Here is a 15,151-nt window from a genome sequence, read left to right on the forward strand (position 1 = left end):
TGTCAAAGCAAAAATATATATGTATATATACATAAACACACATTTTTACATAGGACCAAGCCTGCAAAAAGCTCCAAAATGTTAGGCTTATTAATTTTTGCACTATTAGTATATTTATGATTGATCTTCGTTTGCATTTTCTATCAGAGAAATATCCCAGGACCAGCAATATCAGTATCACTTGGGAAGTTTTTAGAAATGCAAATTCTCTGACTCCACCTCAAATTCTGATTGTGGGGTCTAGTGATCGGTGTTTTAAGAAGCTCTCCAAGTGATCCTGAAGCACGCTAAAGTTTGAGAACCAATACATTATTACAAAACAAAGATGAACTGTTAAAAATAATATCTAATAAAATCCTACAAAATGGCTAAGAACATCTTTACAAAAATATTAACTTACCATTCATCTGTAAAGTTCAGTTTTATTGTGCTTGTAGTTGTTCCTTCTGTGCTGTAGTGCAAACTTAAAACTGGTTCACCTGTCCCTGGTTTGGGGCTCAGCTTTTCATTATTGTTATCTGAAAATTGTGTTTAAAACATTTGAAAAAAGTCTCTGAAATCAATAAAAAGATGACATTTCCTAAAATTTCTAAAACTTAAATTAGGCTGTCCTTGTCATAACTCTTTCTCACATCTGTTATGGTTCTCACTTAAAGTTCAAAAGCAAGTGTTATAGAAATACTCTATATTTCAAAGTGGCATTGAATCAAATCCTAGCTTTGCAACATGACTCCCTTTGATTCAGATGAAAATCACACACATTTGAGAACCATATTTAATTGTTAGGGAATCAAAGAACATTAACATGAAATGACATACTTTATAAACTGGTATTTTTATTTAATGGAATTCTCAGGACTTATTTTCTTCAGTTGCTAAAGCACTAAGAATAATTATCATTGGCTCCTTCAGAAATTCTGAGAAGTAAGATGCAAGGGCTCCAAAAGAAGCTGTTTAGTAAAAACTTTGTTGCAATTAACTGCTATCAAATTCTTGCTGTTCTTTCAAACTCATAGACTTACAATCTAGGGAGGGATTATAGCCTATACTCTATTGGGAAGGAGTGGGGAGAAAAATCTAGTTATTTTCTAAAACTCTGTTATAAGATCATACCTTTTGGTATATTCCATTCTCCCCTCCTGACTAATCTTGAAAGAAATTTGTTTTCTAAATTATGGGGAGGCAACTCCATCTTAAGATTTCATAGATTTTACTCATAATACATGTCTATCTCAACATATAAAATCTTTATAAAATGGTAAATAAATTTAAGAAACTCAGAAATTAATACAAGTCACTTTCAAGTCACCTCTTCCTTCCTCTACAAAAGGAGTACTCAGATATTCAAAGACAAATTTGAACAGGGCTTTATAAATTTTTCATTTTATGATGAATAACAGCTTGGAGAACATTAAAATGTATAGAGAATAAAAACTGCTATATAATCAAACATGTAATATTTCTGCCAGTTCCTTGCAGAAAGAAAACTCATCTGTAACATAATTATTTTCTGGATACTATTTCGAGCACCTGATGGTACTAAAAAGAAGCTTTCTGTCATGAAAACAGTATCAATGAAATCAAAATTACTCGATTTTTGGTTATTGGGCCCACTTTTTATTGCAATAAAGAACTTTTATCTTTCTGTATTTCTTTTGAACACGCTAGAGCACTTACTAAAAGAGAATCTGACAGAAACTCTGCTCTTGCTTTTATCCTGTAAGAGGAAAATTAACAGGACTTAAGAATACAGAATAGTAGCAGAAAGGAAAAAGGATTCTCTCCAAGAGAGGAGAAGCCAAGCTGATAAAATTCAGGAGTATCAATTCTTACATCATCACTTCTAACTCATGTGACATCCTCTCCTATAATATTAATTGCTTTTTGAAAGTAAAAGTATGAATCAAGTTATAAAGCTGGCCTACCAAACGGTATTCATTCTGTTTCTGTGCTACTTCTGTTGACTATGTCCTTGATATAAACAGCTGCTGAGAAAAAAAAATTAACCATCCATTACAACTTCCAAAGATACGGTAATTCAGTGTTTTAGAGGAGGTATTTTACCATATGGCTCTCTTATAAAATAACCAAATTAACCTATCTTGAGCTAATGTAAAATTATCAAGAACAGGACTTTTTTTTGGTCCACACCATGAGGCTTGCAGGATCTTAGTTTCCTGACCAGGGACTGTGCACTCTTGGCAGTGAAAGACAGAGTCCTAACCACTACTGGACAACCAGGGATTTCCAAATGGCACTTTTAAAGCATCTGTCCTATCCTTGAAAACCTTTGAAATATTTGTTGTTAGTCACCTGTCCACATACAGTTTTCCCTTATTCTTTAGTTATGTTGCTGAAGTTTCTGTTCCACTAATGCCAAAACCACAGTCATTCTTAAGATACGGAACTGGTAATGACAGCCAAAAGGCTGAATGATAAGATTAAGAGGTTAGTTAAGAGGTAGAGTTGGGGCTATTTTTTTCATTATCTCTCAAAAATTATACAAACTGCTTTGCTATTATTTTTCTTTTAAAGTAAAGAAGGAGTGGGGGGAAAAAAGCAGGTGTGAGAGAACCGTAGGACTGAATTTCATAAGCCTACTTTGGTTAATAGGAGCATAAGTTTTAAGAAGACATTTAACATCTGAAATTAACACAACACTGTAAATTCAACTACGCTACAATAAAAAAAATGTTTTAAAAAAAGCTATTTACTGATTCATGTTGATGTTTGGTAGAAACCAATACAATACCATAAAGAAATTATCCTTCAATTAAAAAAAGTTTAAAAAAAGAAGCCATTTAAATGTTTTACCAAAACTTCCTTTTCTAGTAAAATTAGAGGCAGCTATAGATATCTGCATGCTAAGACTAAAGGAATTTAGTAGACAAAGAGCTAGCTGTTGAGAGGTCAAGATGGTGTAGAAAACATCTACCAGCCTCCAGAAGCAAGAAGAATCCTTAAGATGACCGGTGTGAATTAACACTTTCTTCCGGGGTTACCTATTACCAAGTTATTATTTAATCTCTCTGGAATATAACCCACACATTATAAAAATTCATGCAAAGCACAGTAGTACTCATTTAATTTACAAGATGACTACAGTTGACAGAATTTGTTCATTTAAACAGTCAATGAAGTCATCAGCCTGGAGTAAAATGGGCCCATCACTATATGTCTGTTAGTTACAAATACTTCAGATCACCCCTCGCCCCCATCTGGTTCTCTCTTTGTAGCACTAAATATAAATAATATCTCAGGCAGAAACAATGCACAGCACAGAACCTAGTTTCGTCAACTGAAGCACTGATGCAAGTATATATCTGAAATTTAAAAATTTATTTCCTAGTCTTGTTCATTCTACTCTTCCTAATTTAATACTCCTTTTCTTGATTGTGTACAATCTATCAGATTGAATTTTCTCAGAAATGTAGATAAATAAACAAATAGTTTCTAATAAAGTGCAAATTTTAAGCTAAAAATATCTGTAAAAATCTAAAGAACCAAGAAACTAAATTTATTTTATTATTACCTTACTTGAAAAAATACTTGTAATCATTTTAATTTTCAGTAACTTGCTCTGTGTGTTAGAATCTGTATCAGCAAATACATCCTAAAACCTGCATTATTCAAATGCTTACTTAGAAATATATTACTGAAATATTTTTCTTAAAAAGTAGAGATTTTAATTTAGGAGGAGTCTTGGGGTTGAGAATTTAATCAAACCCAATGACTACATAGAATGCACCATCATAACAGTAACTAAAGTTTGTTGAACATTACTATGTCCCAGGATATGTATAACCTTTGTAGCACATACTTTTATCTCCATTTTATAGATGATAAAACTGATAATATTGTAGTAGATTCCTTTTCTCTAAGTTTCTTTCTATATGAAGTTCTTACTATACTATCTTGGAAATACTTTGAATACTAAGTAGAAAATAAGATTCCTTCAACACATATTTTAATTGAGAAATATCAATTGTTGGTATTATTTCTCAGAAATGATATATAATTCATATCAGCAACTTTAACAAAGTTCTGGTAATGCAAACTGTCACTTTGGCATCAGACTATTGGAAAACTAGACTGTATCTTTTCCAGGGCACTAAGAGGTTAAACTGTCAATAAAATTGTGGTGCACTCAGCACAAGGACAGTGTGAGGGGAAAAAAAAAATCACTTTAAATTTGATCAACCCTGCTAAGGTGGCCATACATATTGCTTTGAGTTCAACCATTAAGAACAACAGGTGATGTTAGTAACTTACAGTGATCTGTAACCAGGCAAACTACCACCCATTCAAACACATGCTTCAGAAGCACAGTCATAACAACATAAAAATCAAGACAATATACTGTAAAAGACTTCATTTTTTGGAGATAGAAGTGAATAGTCGGTAACATGAGATTCTGGAAAGCAAATTTAAAAGATCCTTTCCAGAAAGAGCCCTTTTCAGATTAACGCACTGGCTCAGAAAAAAAATTATAGAATGGGCTGGAATATAATTTGAAAGGAACTTCTTTGACCTTTACTTAATTAGGGAGCTTCCAAGCCTTTCACAGTAATAACCACAAATAAACTTTTTTTGTTGTTGTCTAATACACATGTTTTCAAGTCTATGCATTTTGACTATGAAATGATCATTTGTGGCTCTAAAAAAAATGCTCAAAGTAGATAACAAAATATGCTATCTTGGTAACTAGGTTTGTATATCATCTAAATATTGATATGGATGTTTGGTCTTTTAGCTAGGATGTCCCTGGAGACCTATCCTATGTATAAATTTAAACAAAGTTATCAAAATGATGATAATTAAGTAGACTATCGCCACAATAATTAGTTCAGAACCACTACGCCCAACATTTTCTCTGCTGCTAGGTCACTATTCTAACTGTACAATCATCCATTAATCAAGTAGAGTAGTTGAGATAAGCTATGGATCATGTAGAAATAATCTATTCCTTGCCTCAGGGATTTTCTATTACACAAAGAACTTGTCAATATTTCCCCTTTTGTTATGCCCAATGTTTAAAATAAAAATCAATTTACAAGGAAACAAAATGTATGATGAAATCCTCTGAAAAAATATTGACACATCAATAATGAAGCTCAACTATCTTCACAAATTTGGCACCCCCAACTTGCCTGGCATGCATAGAAAAGGCAAACATCTCAAGCATAATTTCTAGATCAAAGTGAGATTTCCATTCTTATATGTCAGGAACCTATAACTGTTCTGCATAACTCAAGACTATTGGATATCCAAGTCTTCCAATCAATAAGAAGGCATATTCTGATTCAAAGTGGAGAAATTGTTTCTAGGAGTAGATTCTAAACAGAGAACTCCTATCCACTACATAGATGACTGTGAGGCAAGGCTCTTATTTTGAAACTCAATGTTCTCACTAGTGAATCTGACTTTATACAGAAATGAACTATTTTATGAAAGACAAAAACAAAGTACAACTTTAACACTAATATTTACTAGGAAATCTCTCCTATATAATCTTTTGGAAATAACATTCTAGTCAAATTTTACTCCTGACAATCAAAATCCACCTGTATATCAATAACAATCATTTTAATCCAATATACTTTTTTCATGACATAACAGAAAAAAGTGAATTAACTTAAAACACGGGGTTGGGACACACACAGAACCAGCCTGTGCCTGGCTCCTTTTTCCCTCTGATATTTAAAATTTACGAACTGAAACACAGTTGTTGTTTTATCTATGCTTCATAGGCTGTGTTTCCCTACACTTCAGAACTTAGTCTTATACCCCTCTGTTCATAAGTCGTCTATTCCTATTTCACTTTCAGTTTTGAGGGAGAACATATAGTAAGAAATTAAGTAAAAATGCGTGTGCATGTGGCACATAAACCCTACCAAAATTCTCATCCAGTGTTTTTCTTTTCTTGACTCTTTCCTCAGCTATACTCTATTTAAAAAAAAAACTCAAATCTGTCTGTCACTCTGATTGATCAGATTACTTAGCATGGTAAAATGTGACTTCCAGATGAAAATGAAAATGAACAGCTTAGAAGAACTCTATCACCACTTTCCCCTCCAGCTACCATTCTCCTTGCTTATTGTTTTGGAGTACTTTTCTTATTTTTCATCTCCATTTTTTCTCCTAAATCTGCCCTATATCAATCCAGTGAAACTGCTCTCACTAATGAGACTGACCACCTCTGAACTCACTAATCTAGTGGGAGAATTTTTAGAACTCACCTACACTTGACCTCTCAGCAGCAGACGACTCTCTAGCATTTGAAAATTCTCCTCTCCCCGTCACATGCTCTATAATACTTCCCTATTACCTCTCAGTGTGGTCGTCGCTTCTCCATCCCCTTTATAAGCTTTCCTCTAGCAAAACATTTAATTCTGGAATTTTTTCTGATTTTTTTTTGAGATGTTTTAGACTTCTCACATCTTACTTTCATCTTAGATGATTTCACCTATTGTCATTTATCATCTACATGCAATACATACTTCAATTATCATCTACATTCATAAAGTTCTGATTTACTTCTCCAGCTCTGCCATCTTTGCTAAACTCCATAACCATACAATCAATTGCTCAACAGATCTTTTTACTTTGATGCCTCACACAGATTAGTTAAATTAAGCATATTCAAAACTAAGCTTGTGACCTCCACCTCCTTCTACACATCCTCTTCCATATATTCTTCCTTTTCCAGGGTTAACTATTTTAGGAAGTAGACGCTCATTTAATTATACTCAGTCAAAACCTGGGAGTTTTCCTTGGAGTGCTAGAAATGTCACCTAATCTCTATTATAATCTTGCCCAAACCATCACAAATAAATGTATAATCTAAGTCAAAAACACTGCATTTACTGTATAAAAGCATGTTTAAGACACAGCCTCACCCTGCTCCCTCCAAACAGGTTTTCACTGCTAAACCACCCCCCAAATAGAAATTCTGGAGTTGTTACTGCAGTTTATACTCTGGACTCCTCTTCAATTATTTGCCACATTCATCAAATCCTACATACTCCCATTCTAAATATTTCTTGACTCTCTTCACATTTCCACCTTATTTCTATCATCAGGTCAAAATCCTTACTGGAGATAAGAATTTTAAAGAGAACCTCCTAAGTGATTTAGTCTGTAGTCAATTCTTCATATTCTATTCAGAACAAATGAGATCAGGCCATATGTCCCATTTTAAATTCTTCACCAACTTCCTATTGCTCTTAAAATCTAAAACCCTAAAAAGCTCAAAAGGTCCTTCTTAGTATGGACTCTACCTATCTCTTGAAGCCACAGCACACCCCAGCCATACTGGGATTCTTCTAGCCATTCTAAGGTGATTCTCTCAGAGCCTCTGCACATGCTATTAGTGTCCATTATCCATTATCCATGCTATTAATGTCCACTATCCCCTTTACTCCTTCTCCTTGACCTAACTTGCTCACATAATCATCCTTCAGATTGCAGCTAAAATGCCTCATCCTCAGGAATACCTTATTTGAGACCATGCCAGAAGAAACAAAGACTCAGTTATATGTTCCCCACTAAACCTTGTTTCCTCTTTTAAAATTCTTATGACACTTGTATTTATTTTTCACATCATCTGTCTTTATTGTTAGATGAGGCAAAGGGTAGTGGTTATGATCAAAGACACTGGAACCAGACTGCTTTGATTTGAATCACATTTCAAACACAGACACACAATGTGTGACTTTAGACAAGTTTCTTAACCTCTCTTTACCTCAGTTTCCTTATCTGAAAATGGGGATAATAATGATACCTGCTGTATAAGACTGTGATGAGGATTAAATAAATAAACATATAAAAGGTGCTCAGAGTAAAGTTTGACACACACAAAAAATGCAATATAAGTGTCTGTTATTATTATGGTTAATAACTATATTATTATTATCACTATTAGTAATTAACTCTATGTTCCAAGCACAGGGAGCATTCGCTTTATTATCTGTGCATCCTGGTGCCAGGCCAAGTATTTGCCACAAGATAAGAGGCATTTGAGTTGAATTAATGAAATAGATACGCAGATATGACTCTACTACTTATTTCACTTGTCTTTACATATCTCTTGGAGTCTTGGCTTCTTCATCAGTAAAATGAGGATCGTTTCACCTCATTAAACTGCAACAAATGGGATAGTAGATACACACCGTGCCAGTTACATACTTAAAGCTCAATGAGAGCTATTTTTATCATAGACAATTCTGAATTAGAAAACAATTTAACTAAAAATGTAGACACTGATTTGGGTAGCAAGAGGTGGAACAAGTGAGCACAGGCAAATGAACTATCTTATCTCCTTTTCCCCAACTTCCAAAAAATAAAATATATCATTAATTGTTAGAATCTAAACTAGTAGTTGGGGAAAAGGAGATGACCTACTTCATTCTAAGCAACTAAGTGATAACCAGTTCTAGAGAATACAAAAAAAAAACCTAAATGAAATATGATTTCACCAACTTTTTTCTTCTAGAATTTACATACAGTATACACAAACATTTTCCAGTGTGAATACTGAACTTAATTTCCCAACTAATACAGCAGACTTCAATCATTAGATATTTAATAAAAATTAAATTTGTCAAAGTACATTTAAAATATCACTTGATGTAATACTGTCAAAATGACATTATTAAACTTTCAACTTGGTGACAGTATATAATCTTGAGGGAATAATACTTAACACAAGACACATTCAGTTTTTCCATTCCCAATCTACCCTAGTAGAATTAGTAAAATCTGTTTTACTGGTTTCTGACTATCCACAAGTCTTTCTGTAAGTAAACATTTCGTTAATGTCAAAAGAAGTCTGCTTATTAAATAATGGACAATTAGTATTTATGTTTCTAATGTCCCAAATTAGCATTTTTATTTCTTTAAATCTAGAATGGAAAATGAGTGTCTGACATATGCGTAATTGCCTACAGGTTTAAGTTTCAAACTTAATGCATTATCAACTTCCACTTAATGATTATCACTGTAATGAATATAAAGCAACTTACTACAGTCATGGCCATAATTTAAAACTCAGGCAAAATTATTTCCTTATACCCTCTCAAAAATTAAATGTTAAGATTATACATTTCTTTTGTCATTGTTGTTATTGTTACTAAAAGAAGGGGGAATTTCTGGCCTAAATATTTTTAACAGGAAAAATTTGCTAGTTTTATTAAGAGGCAAGAGCAGTACATGTCAGAAGAGGCTTTTTCCCCTTATGGTAAGTATAAGAGAGATATAAATAAAAGGAAAATCAAAACTACTCATTAGAATATATCATTCAAACTAAATGCGTGACAAATGTAGTGTGCTTATTCAAATAGTTTCTAGTCAGCACAGAAGGGTTGTCAATGTGTGTACACACAGCTCTAAGTTTGGAGAATAGAGCAAAGTACTTTACAACAGGAGAAAAACAACATATATGCTGTACACTTATTTCTTTAAAAAATATTTTAATAAAACAAAAACTATTGAGGCAACCAGGCAGCTGCATTTATGATCTTAAGGTTTAAACTAAATATATTAGACTAAGCTTTTTTTTAAAATTCAAAATAAATACATGAAAACACTGATTGGAATCAATCAGTTCAATAATGTATATACAATTATTGAAAGAAAATAAATCTTTGCAGTGAAACATGTCAATTACTATTAAAATTTTTTTTAATTAGTAACATTTTTATCCTGGTAATCCCTAAATCAAAATAAAGAAAATCTATGAACTCTATGGGAAATTAAGTACCTGGACATCTGGAAGATGAACACTGTCAGGAAAGTATAAAACTGAATTATCAATTTAAAAATGTAATAGTGTCTCTTTAAAAGTAAGAAAAAATGAAAAAAAAAAGTAAGAAAAAAGAAATTTAAAATATGCTTAAGATAATCATTATATATTCAGGAAAAAACAATATATTACTTTTTCCATTTTATAAGGTAAAACGGAGAACCAGGGTCTCATCAAAGACTAAAATAGCTTATCTGAGGACATTAATTATTCCCTATACATACTCTTCTACAAAGATTCTTTACTTTGTAAACATACTCAGTTAGACATTACCTTTTCTCTGTCTTTTCATTTGTAATGAAGAGCTTACTGAAAGAGTCGTCTACATAACAATGTCTCCACTTTAAAAAAAAATCTGTCTCCTTCAACCACTACTATCTGGCTTCTGCCTTCACATAATAACTGCAGTGCCAAAGCACTGCCAAATTCAAGAAAATTTCTCTGTCCTTTTCATATCTGACAGCCTTACATCGCAATGCACTTACTGACCAGTTCCTCCCAGAGCTTTACTTTTCCTGTGACTCTGGATGCAGCATTGTTTCTGCCCTATTTCCCAGCTCACTCTTTTTCTGTCTCCTCAGCCAGGTCCTTTTCTCTGCTTGCTCTCTGTAACGTAGACTTTCCTCTCTTCACTTAATCCTCTCTTCCTAGACCATTTTATCCATCCTCACCATTTCAACGGTTATCTGTAAATTGACAATTCCTATTTTTATCTCCACCTCAGACTTCTCTGGTGACTTCCAGAAACTATGATATTTCTCCATATGATGTCCAAAGGTAATTCAGACTAAACATATCAAGAAAATCTCATGTATCTTTTTTCCCCTGTAACTGGAAGTTTCTCCTGAAATCCCTTAGTTGACAGTATTACGATCTATTGCCCCATCGAGACATCTGGGTTATCATTCTCTCGTTTTTAAAAACTAATCTTTCTCAAAGTCCCATCAATTCTAGCCCTTAAATATTAAAAAAACAAACAAACAAATAGGTCATGTGACCTTTTACATGGTCTTGCCACCTTCAACTTTACTCCCTTCCAATCAACCATCTATAAAGCTGCCAAAATGATCCAACACATAAATCTGGTCATGTTTCTCCCAAGCTAGAATAATTTCTAGGGCATCTCACTGCTTAAACAATTGTTTTATTCACTCATTCAAAAAATATCTACCGTTTAATGACAACAGATATGGTGTTAGGCATTGAATATACTACAGTGAATGAAAACATTCAGAGAATACAGAGAAAGACAGGTATTAAACAATCCCTAAAATAAAGGTATGATTATAAATTCTGACAAATGTGATGAGAGACAGCAGGTCACAAAGAGATAAAGAGAGGAGAACTACTTCAGATTAGAACATCATACTACTTTTGGAAAAGTAGCATCTAAGTGAGTTTTGATGAGTAGAAGTTGCTGAAGACAAAAACATTTCGGTAGAGACAACAGCATTCACAAGAGATTTAAGAGGGAAATGAGCTTAGTGTTAGAAAAACGAAATAAGGCCAAATTGTCAAAAGCTTAGTGAGTGAGAGAAAGGGCCCGGTGTGTATGGCTCTGCAAGCCAAGGTATGGATTTAGGTTGCCTTAAGGGCAAACAGGCCGTTTAAAAGTTTCATGCAAGTGAATAATAATATGCTTAGATTTACATTTTTAAAAGTTTACTCTGCCTGGTGATAAGAGAACAGATACAGCCTGAAAGGATGTGAGGAGACCAGTTAAGAGGTTACTGTATTAGTCAAGGTGAGAAAGACAGTAGTGGGAAGTTTCAGTTCACTTTTATAGTAGAGGTTATCTCTAGGTGATAAAACCCTGTCATGTAGAAGTCCCCAGTACATTAAAAGAGGTACCGCTAAACAAAAAGGCATGTAAAACCTCAGGACCTAATTCATTTGGATATGCTGTCATTTGAACATTTCTGCTCAGAGAACTTCCTACCAAGTTACACTGTTGATGGTCTATCATCATGCAGCTTCTGCCAAGCCTACTCAGTATCTGACCTTTTATATAACATCTCCACTCATAACTACAAAGCAAACATGCTTTACATGGCCCAAAAAGTACTCCTGATTTCTGCCCCCGAACTAGCTTACCCTAGTAAATGGAATCGTTTACCCAGGCATTGATGGCAAAAATCTGGGAGCTATCTTTTATTCTCATTTCTTTCTGTCATATGTCATAACATATATAAATTAATTACCAACGTAAATATAATATTCAACATAATTCTATGGAAATTTTTCTGTAAGATTAAATAAAATATGAATGTGGCTACAAACTCTTCAGTAGTATTTACATTCATATAGACTTACCAAAAAAAAGATTATTTGATTGGAGAGCAGTTCTAAACAGTAGTACAATATATTATATATAATAATTGTGTTTTACACTTTAATCATTCTTTACTGTTAATATCTCTACAATAAATGTATAAAGATAAAACATGCATAACTTCTTAGTTCTCAAATTCACTTATGAATTCATTCATTTTCAAGAACAGAAAAACCTATAGCAAATATTTGCCATCTCAGGTCTATAACGAATAATTTAAGATCAGATGTACAGAAGGAGTTTTTAAATTTGTTTCAAAATTAGTTTCTGAATAATTCTCCAAGAAGACAGTTAAAATTAGATCTATTTCACACTAAATAGGTACTTCAGCAATATTTCATTTCCCCAATGACAAATGAGTCACCCTACATATGGAAACTTTGTCAACTAAAGCTTATGGCTTTAGGGCTAAGTTACATTTTTGAAAAATATTTGTAAAATCTACTTCATCAACCTCCGCTTAAGGCTCCAAAGTAGACTGTACACCTCTCCTACTTCAGAAGGCAAGTGGAAGAGGAAGTTATTTTCCCTTCTGATTTGTGACTTCGGAGCTTATCTCTGCATTGACAATCGTATTTCTTAAAGCTACCTAGAGTTCAACCATCAGATAAGTGAGACATAAGACCAAGTATATGACAGCAATGTAGTAATGCAGAACATTTTTATGCTCAAATAACTTTTTCAAAAGTAGCCACCAGGTAATATGCTAACCTCACACCTAAGCTCTACACACAATTTTATGACAGCTAGAATTTGTAAAAAGGGATCTTTTTTATATACATATAATACTGTTATAGGGAGAGATTTCAAATAAATTAGCTTACACAGAAAGTAATTTGTATGGTCCAAGGAGGCTCTTTGGGCATAATACCACCTAAGATAATTTAGCCCACAAAATACTGACTATTTAGACCATAATCACAATGAAATGCTATGAAAAAGTGAGAGAGAGCGTGGTTTATGCATTGCAATAAACTATGGATGGATGGGCATAGCGCATCTCCTGTTGCACGCACCCTGTTGCTCGTCAAGTGACATGGATCCAAGCTGTTTGTTAACCACAGAAGAAGGAGAATCTGAAACAAAAATGAGATTTTAACTTAAAAGTAAGCAGCAGAAAACTGCACAGCAATGTCATGATCATCTCTAAGCTTAAGAAACAAATGTATAATGGTGGGGAATAGAAGTAAGTACTGTGGTGTATTTCCCAAGCAGTGAGTAAGCAAGGCCATGTGCTTAAGATATGTTATTCCAGGCAAGCATTTAGCAACTTTGAGAATGAGTTGAGAAAATGTTCTTCTACTTCCATGCATATACTTTTTATCAAACTCATTTAGCACAGGCACAAAGTGCAAGGTAGATAAAATAGAAACAGAGTATCTCCCTCACCAAAAGAAAGACTCCTTGTCTTTCTCAAACCCTCTTTCCAGCTCCTTAAGATGGCTTTATTTTGGATTGGAGGATTCAAAGCATGAAATGAGATGCTGACTACACTTAGCTAGATGTTATCTTGAGTTGAAAAAGGAACTCAAAGACATAAGACAAGGAAAATGGCTTATGAGCAATATTTAATGATGTAATTACCATTATAGAAACATAGTAACTTTTAAAAACTCTATGGTATGTGGTACATATTAAAACTGTACTGTGAAGCCTTTGGTTTCTTTAGGTGTATGGTGAGAAAAGGAAAAGAAAGGCAAAGAAAAGGCTTATGGTTTGGGCTTCACGCTTCCTACCTTGGCTTCAAACAGAATGTTTTATTTTTACCCTTTGGATACACTGAGTTTCTATGTAAAAGAATTTGTTTTATAAATAAATGGGTTCTACTGTTTGAAAAACACTCGTATAAAGTAAGGCAGCATGATGAAATGGAAAATGCACCAGTCTAGAATTAGTCAGTGTTGATTCCAACTTTGGTTTTGACAATAAATTAACTGTGTGACAGAGGACAAGTCACAATATTTTTAGGTCTAACACGCTCCTTTCTTCCTGGTCATTCTAGAGATCTGGTAACTAAGAAAGGCATGAGGGAACAGAAGGAGGTAGCTACTATTACTGGCTTGGGTTCCAGTGTCCTAGCAGAGCTACAGGAAAAGAGAAAATGTGGATAGCAAGCATACAAAGCTCTCCACTAAATGTAAGAATAATTCCTAGTTTCTAACAACCTATGCTCTGCTGCTGCTGTGAAGTCACTTCAGTCGTGTCCGACTCTGTGCGACCCCACAGACGGCAGTCCACCAAGGCTCCGCTGTCCCTGGGATTCTCCAGGCAAGGACACTGGAGTGGGTTGCCATTTCCTTCTCCAATGCATGAAAGTGAAAAGTGAAAGTGAAAGTGAAGTTGTGTCCGACTCTTAGCGACCCCATGGACTGCAGCCCACCAGGCTCCTCTGCCCGTGGGATTCTCCAGGCAAGAGCACTGGAGTGGGGTGCCACTGCCTCCTCCGAGCCTATGCTCTAGTTCTTAGCAAAGTTGTTCATAAAAACTCTGCACTTCTGACTGATCAATAGCTATTTATAATGACACATTATTCTCCCAACGGTAAGTATTTCGATTTATGAGTGACCATAACTCAATAGCTAAGTTTTCTAATATATCCTTGATTCTTAGCAATTTTATACCACTTGACTGCTTGTACACTTAAAACTCTGAATCCTGCTACCAGGACTACTTATATTAATTTCAAATTGTCTGCCTTCTGAGGTAACCAGTTTGGTCATAAATTTTTACACTACTAGATTTTCATAAAGCATGATCATTATTTAAATAATAGTATCCTTATCACTGCTTCATCAGAATATTCAGCTCAACAAATCTGTTGCTGTCGTGTAGTCGCTCAGTTGTGTCCAAGTCTTTGCGACCCATGGACTGCAGTCTACCAGGCTCCTCTGCCCATGGGATTCTCCAGGCAAGAGTACTGGAGTGGGTTGCCATTGCCTTCTCCAGGGAATCTTCCCGACCCAGGGATCAAGCCCACATCTCCTGCAAAGGCAGGCATTTTTTACCTATGAGCCACC

The 15,151-nt window shown here is 34.3% G+C and overlaps 1 protein-coding gene across 9 annotated transcripts in view; it reads right to left on the bottom strand.

Annotated features, from left to right (window-relative positions):
* Nucleotides 1–15,151, bottom strand: part of DCAF6 (DDB1 and CUL4 associated factor 6) — a 182,885-nt gene that overhangs the window by 50,751 nt on the left and 116,983 nt on the right. For 7 of the 9 annotated variants that reach the window (XM_070462724.1, XM_020891867.2, XM_020891869.2 and 4 more), the window contains 2 exons: nt 13,151–13,210; nt 401–518 (listed from right to left, as the gene is read on the bottom strand). In XM_070462724.1, coding sequence (XP_070318825.1) covers nt 401–518; nt 13,151–13,210 — 178 coding nt within the window. The remainder of the gene's footprint in view (nt 1–400; nt 519–13,150; nt 13,211–15,151) is intronic. The other 2 variants (XM_020891871.2, XM_020891872.2) reach the window with 1 other exon arrangement.

The sequence above is a fragment of the Odocoileus virginianus genome, unplaced genomic scaffold (assembly GCF_023699985.2).
Source record: "Odocoileus virginianus isolate 20LAN1187 ecotype Illinois unplaced genomic scaffold, Ovbor_1.2 Unplaced_Scaffold_12, whole genome shotgun sequence".
Taxonomy (NCBI): domain Eukaryota; kingdom Metazoa; phylum Chordata; class Mammalia; order Artiodactyla; family Cervidae; genus Odocoileus; species Odocoileus virginianus.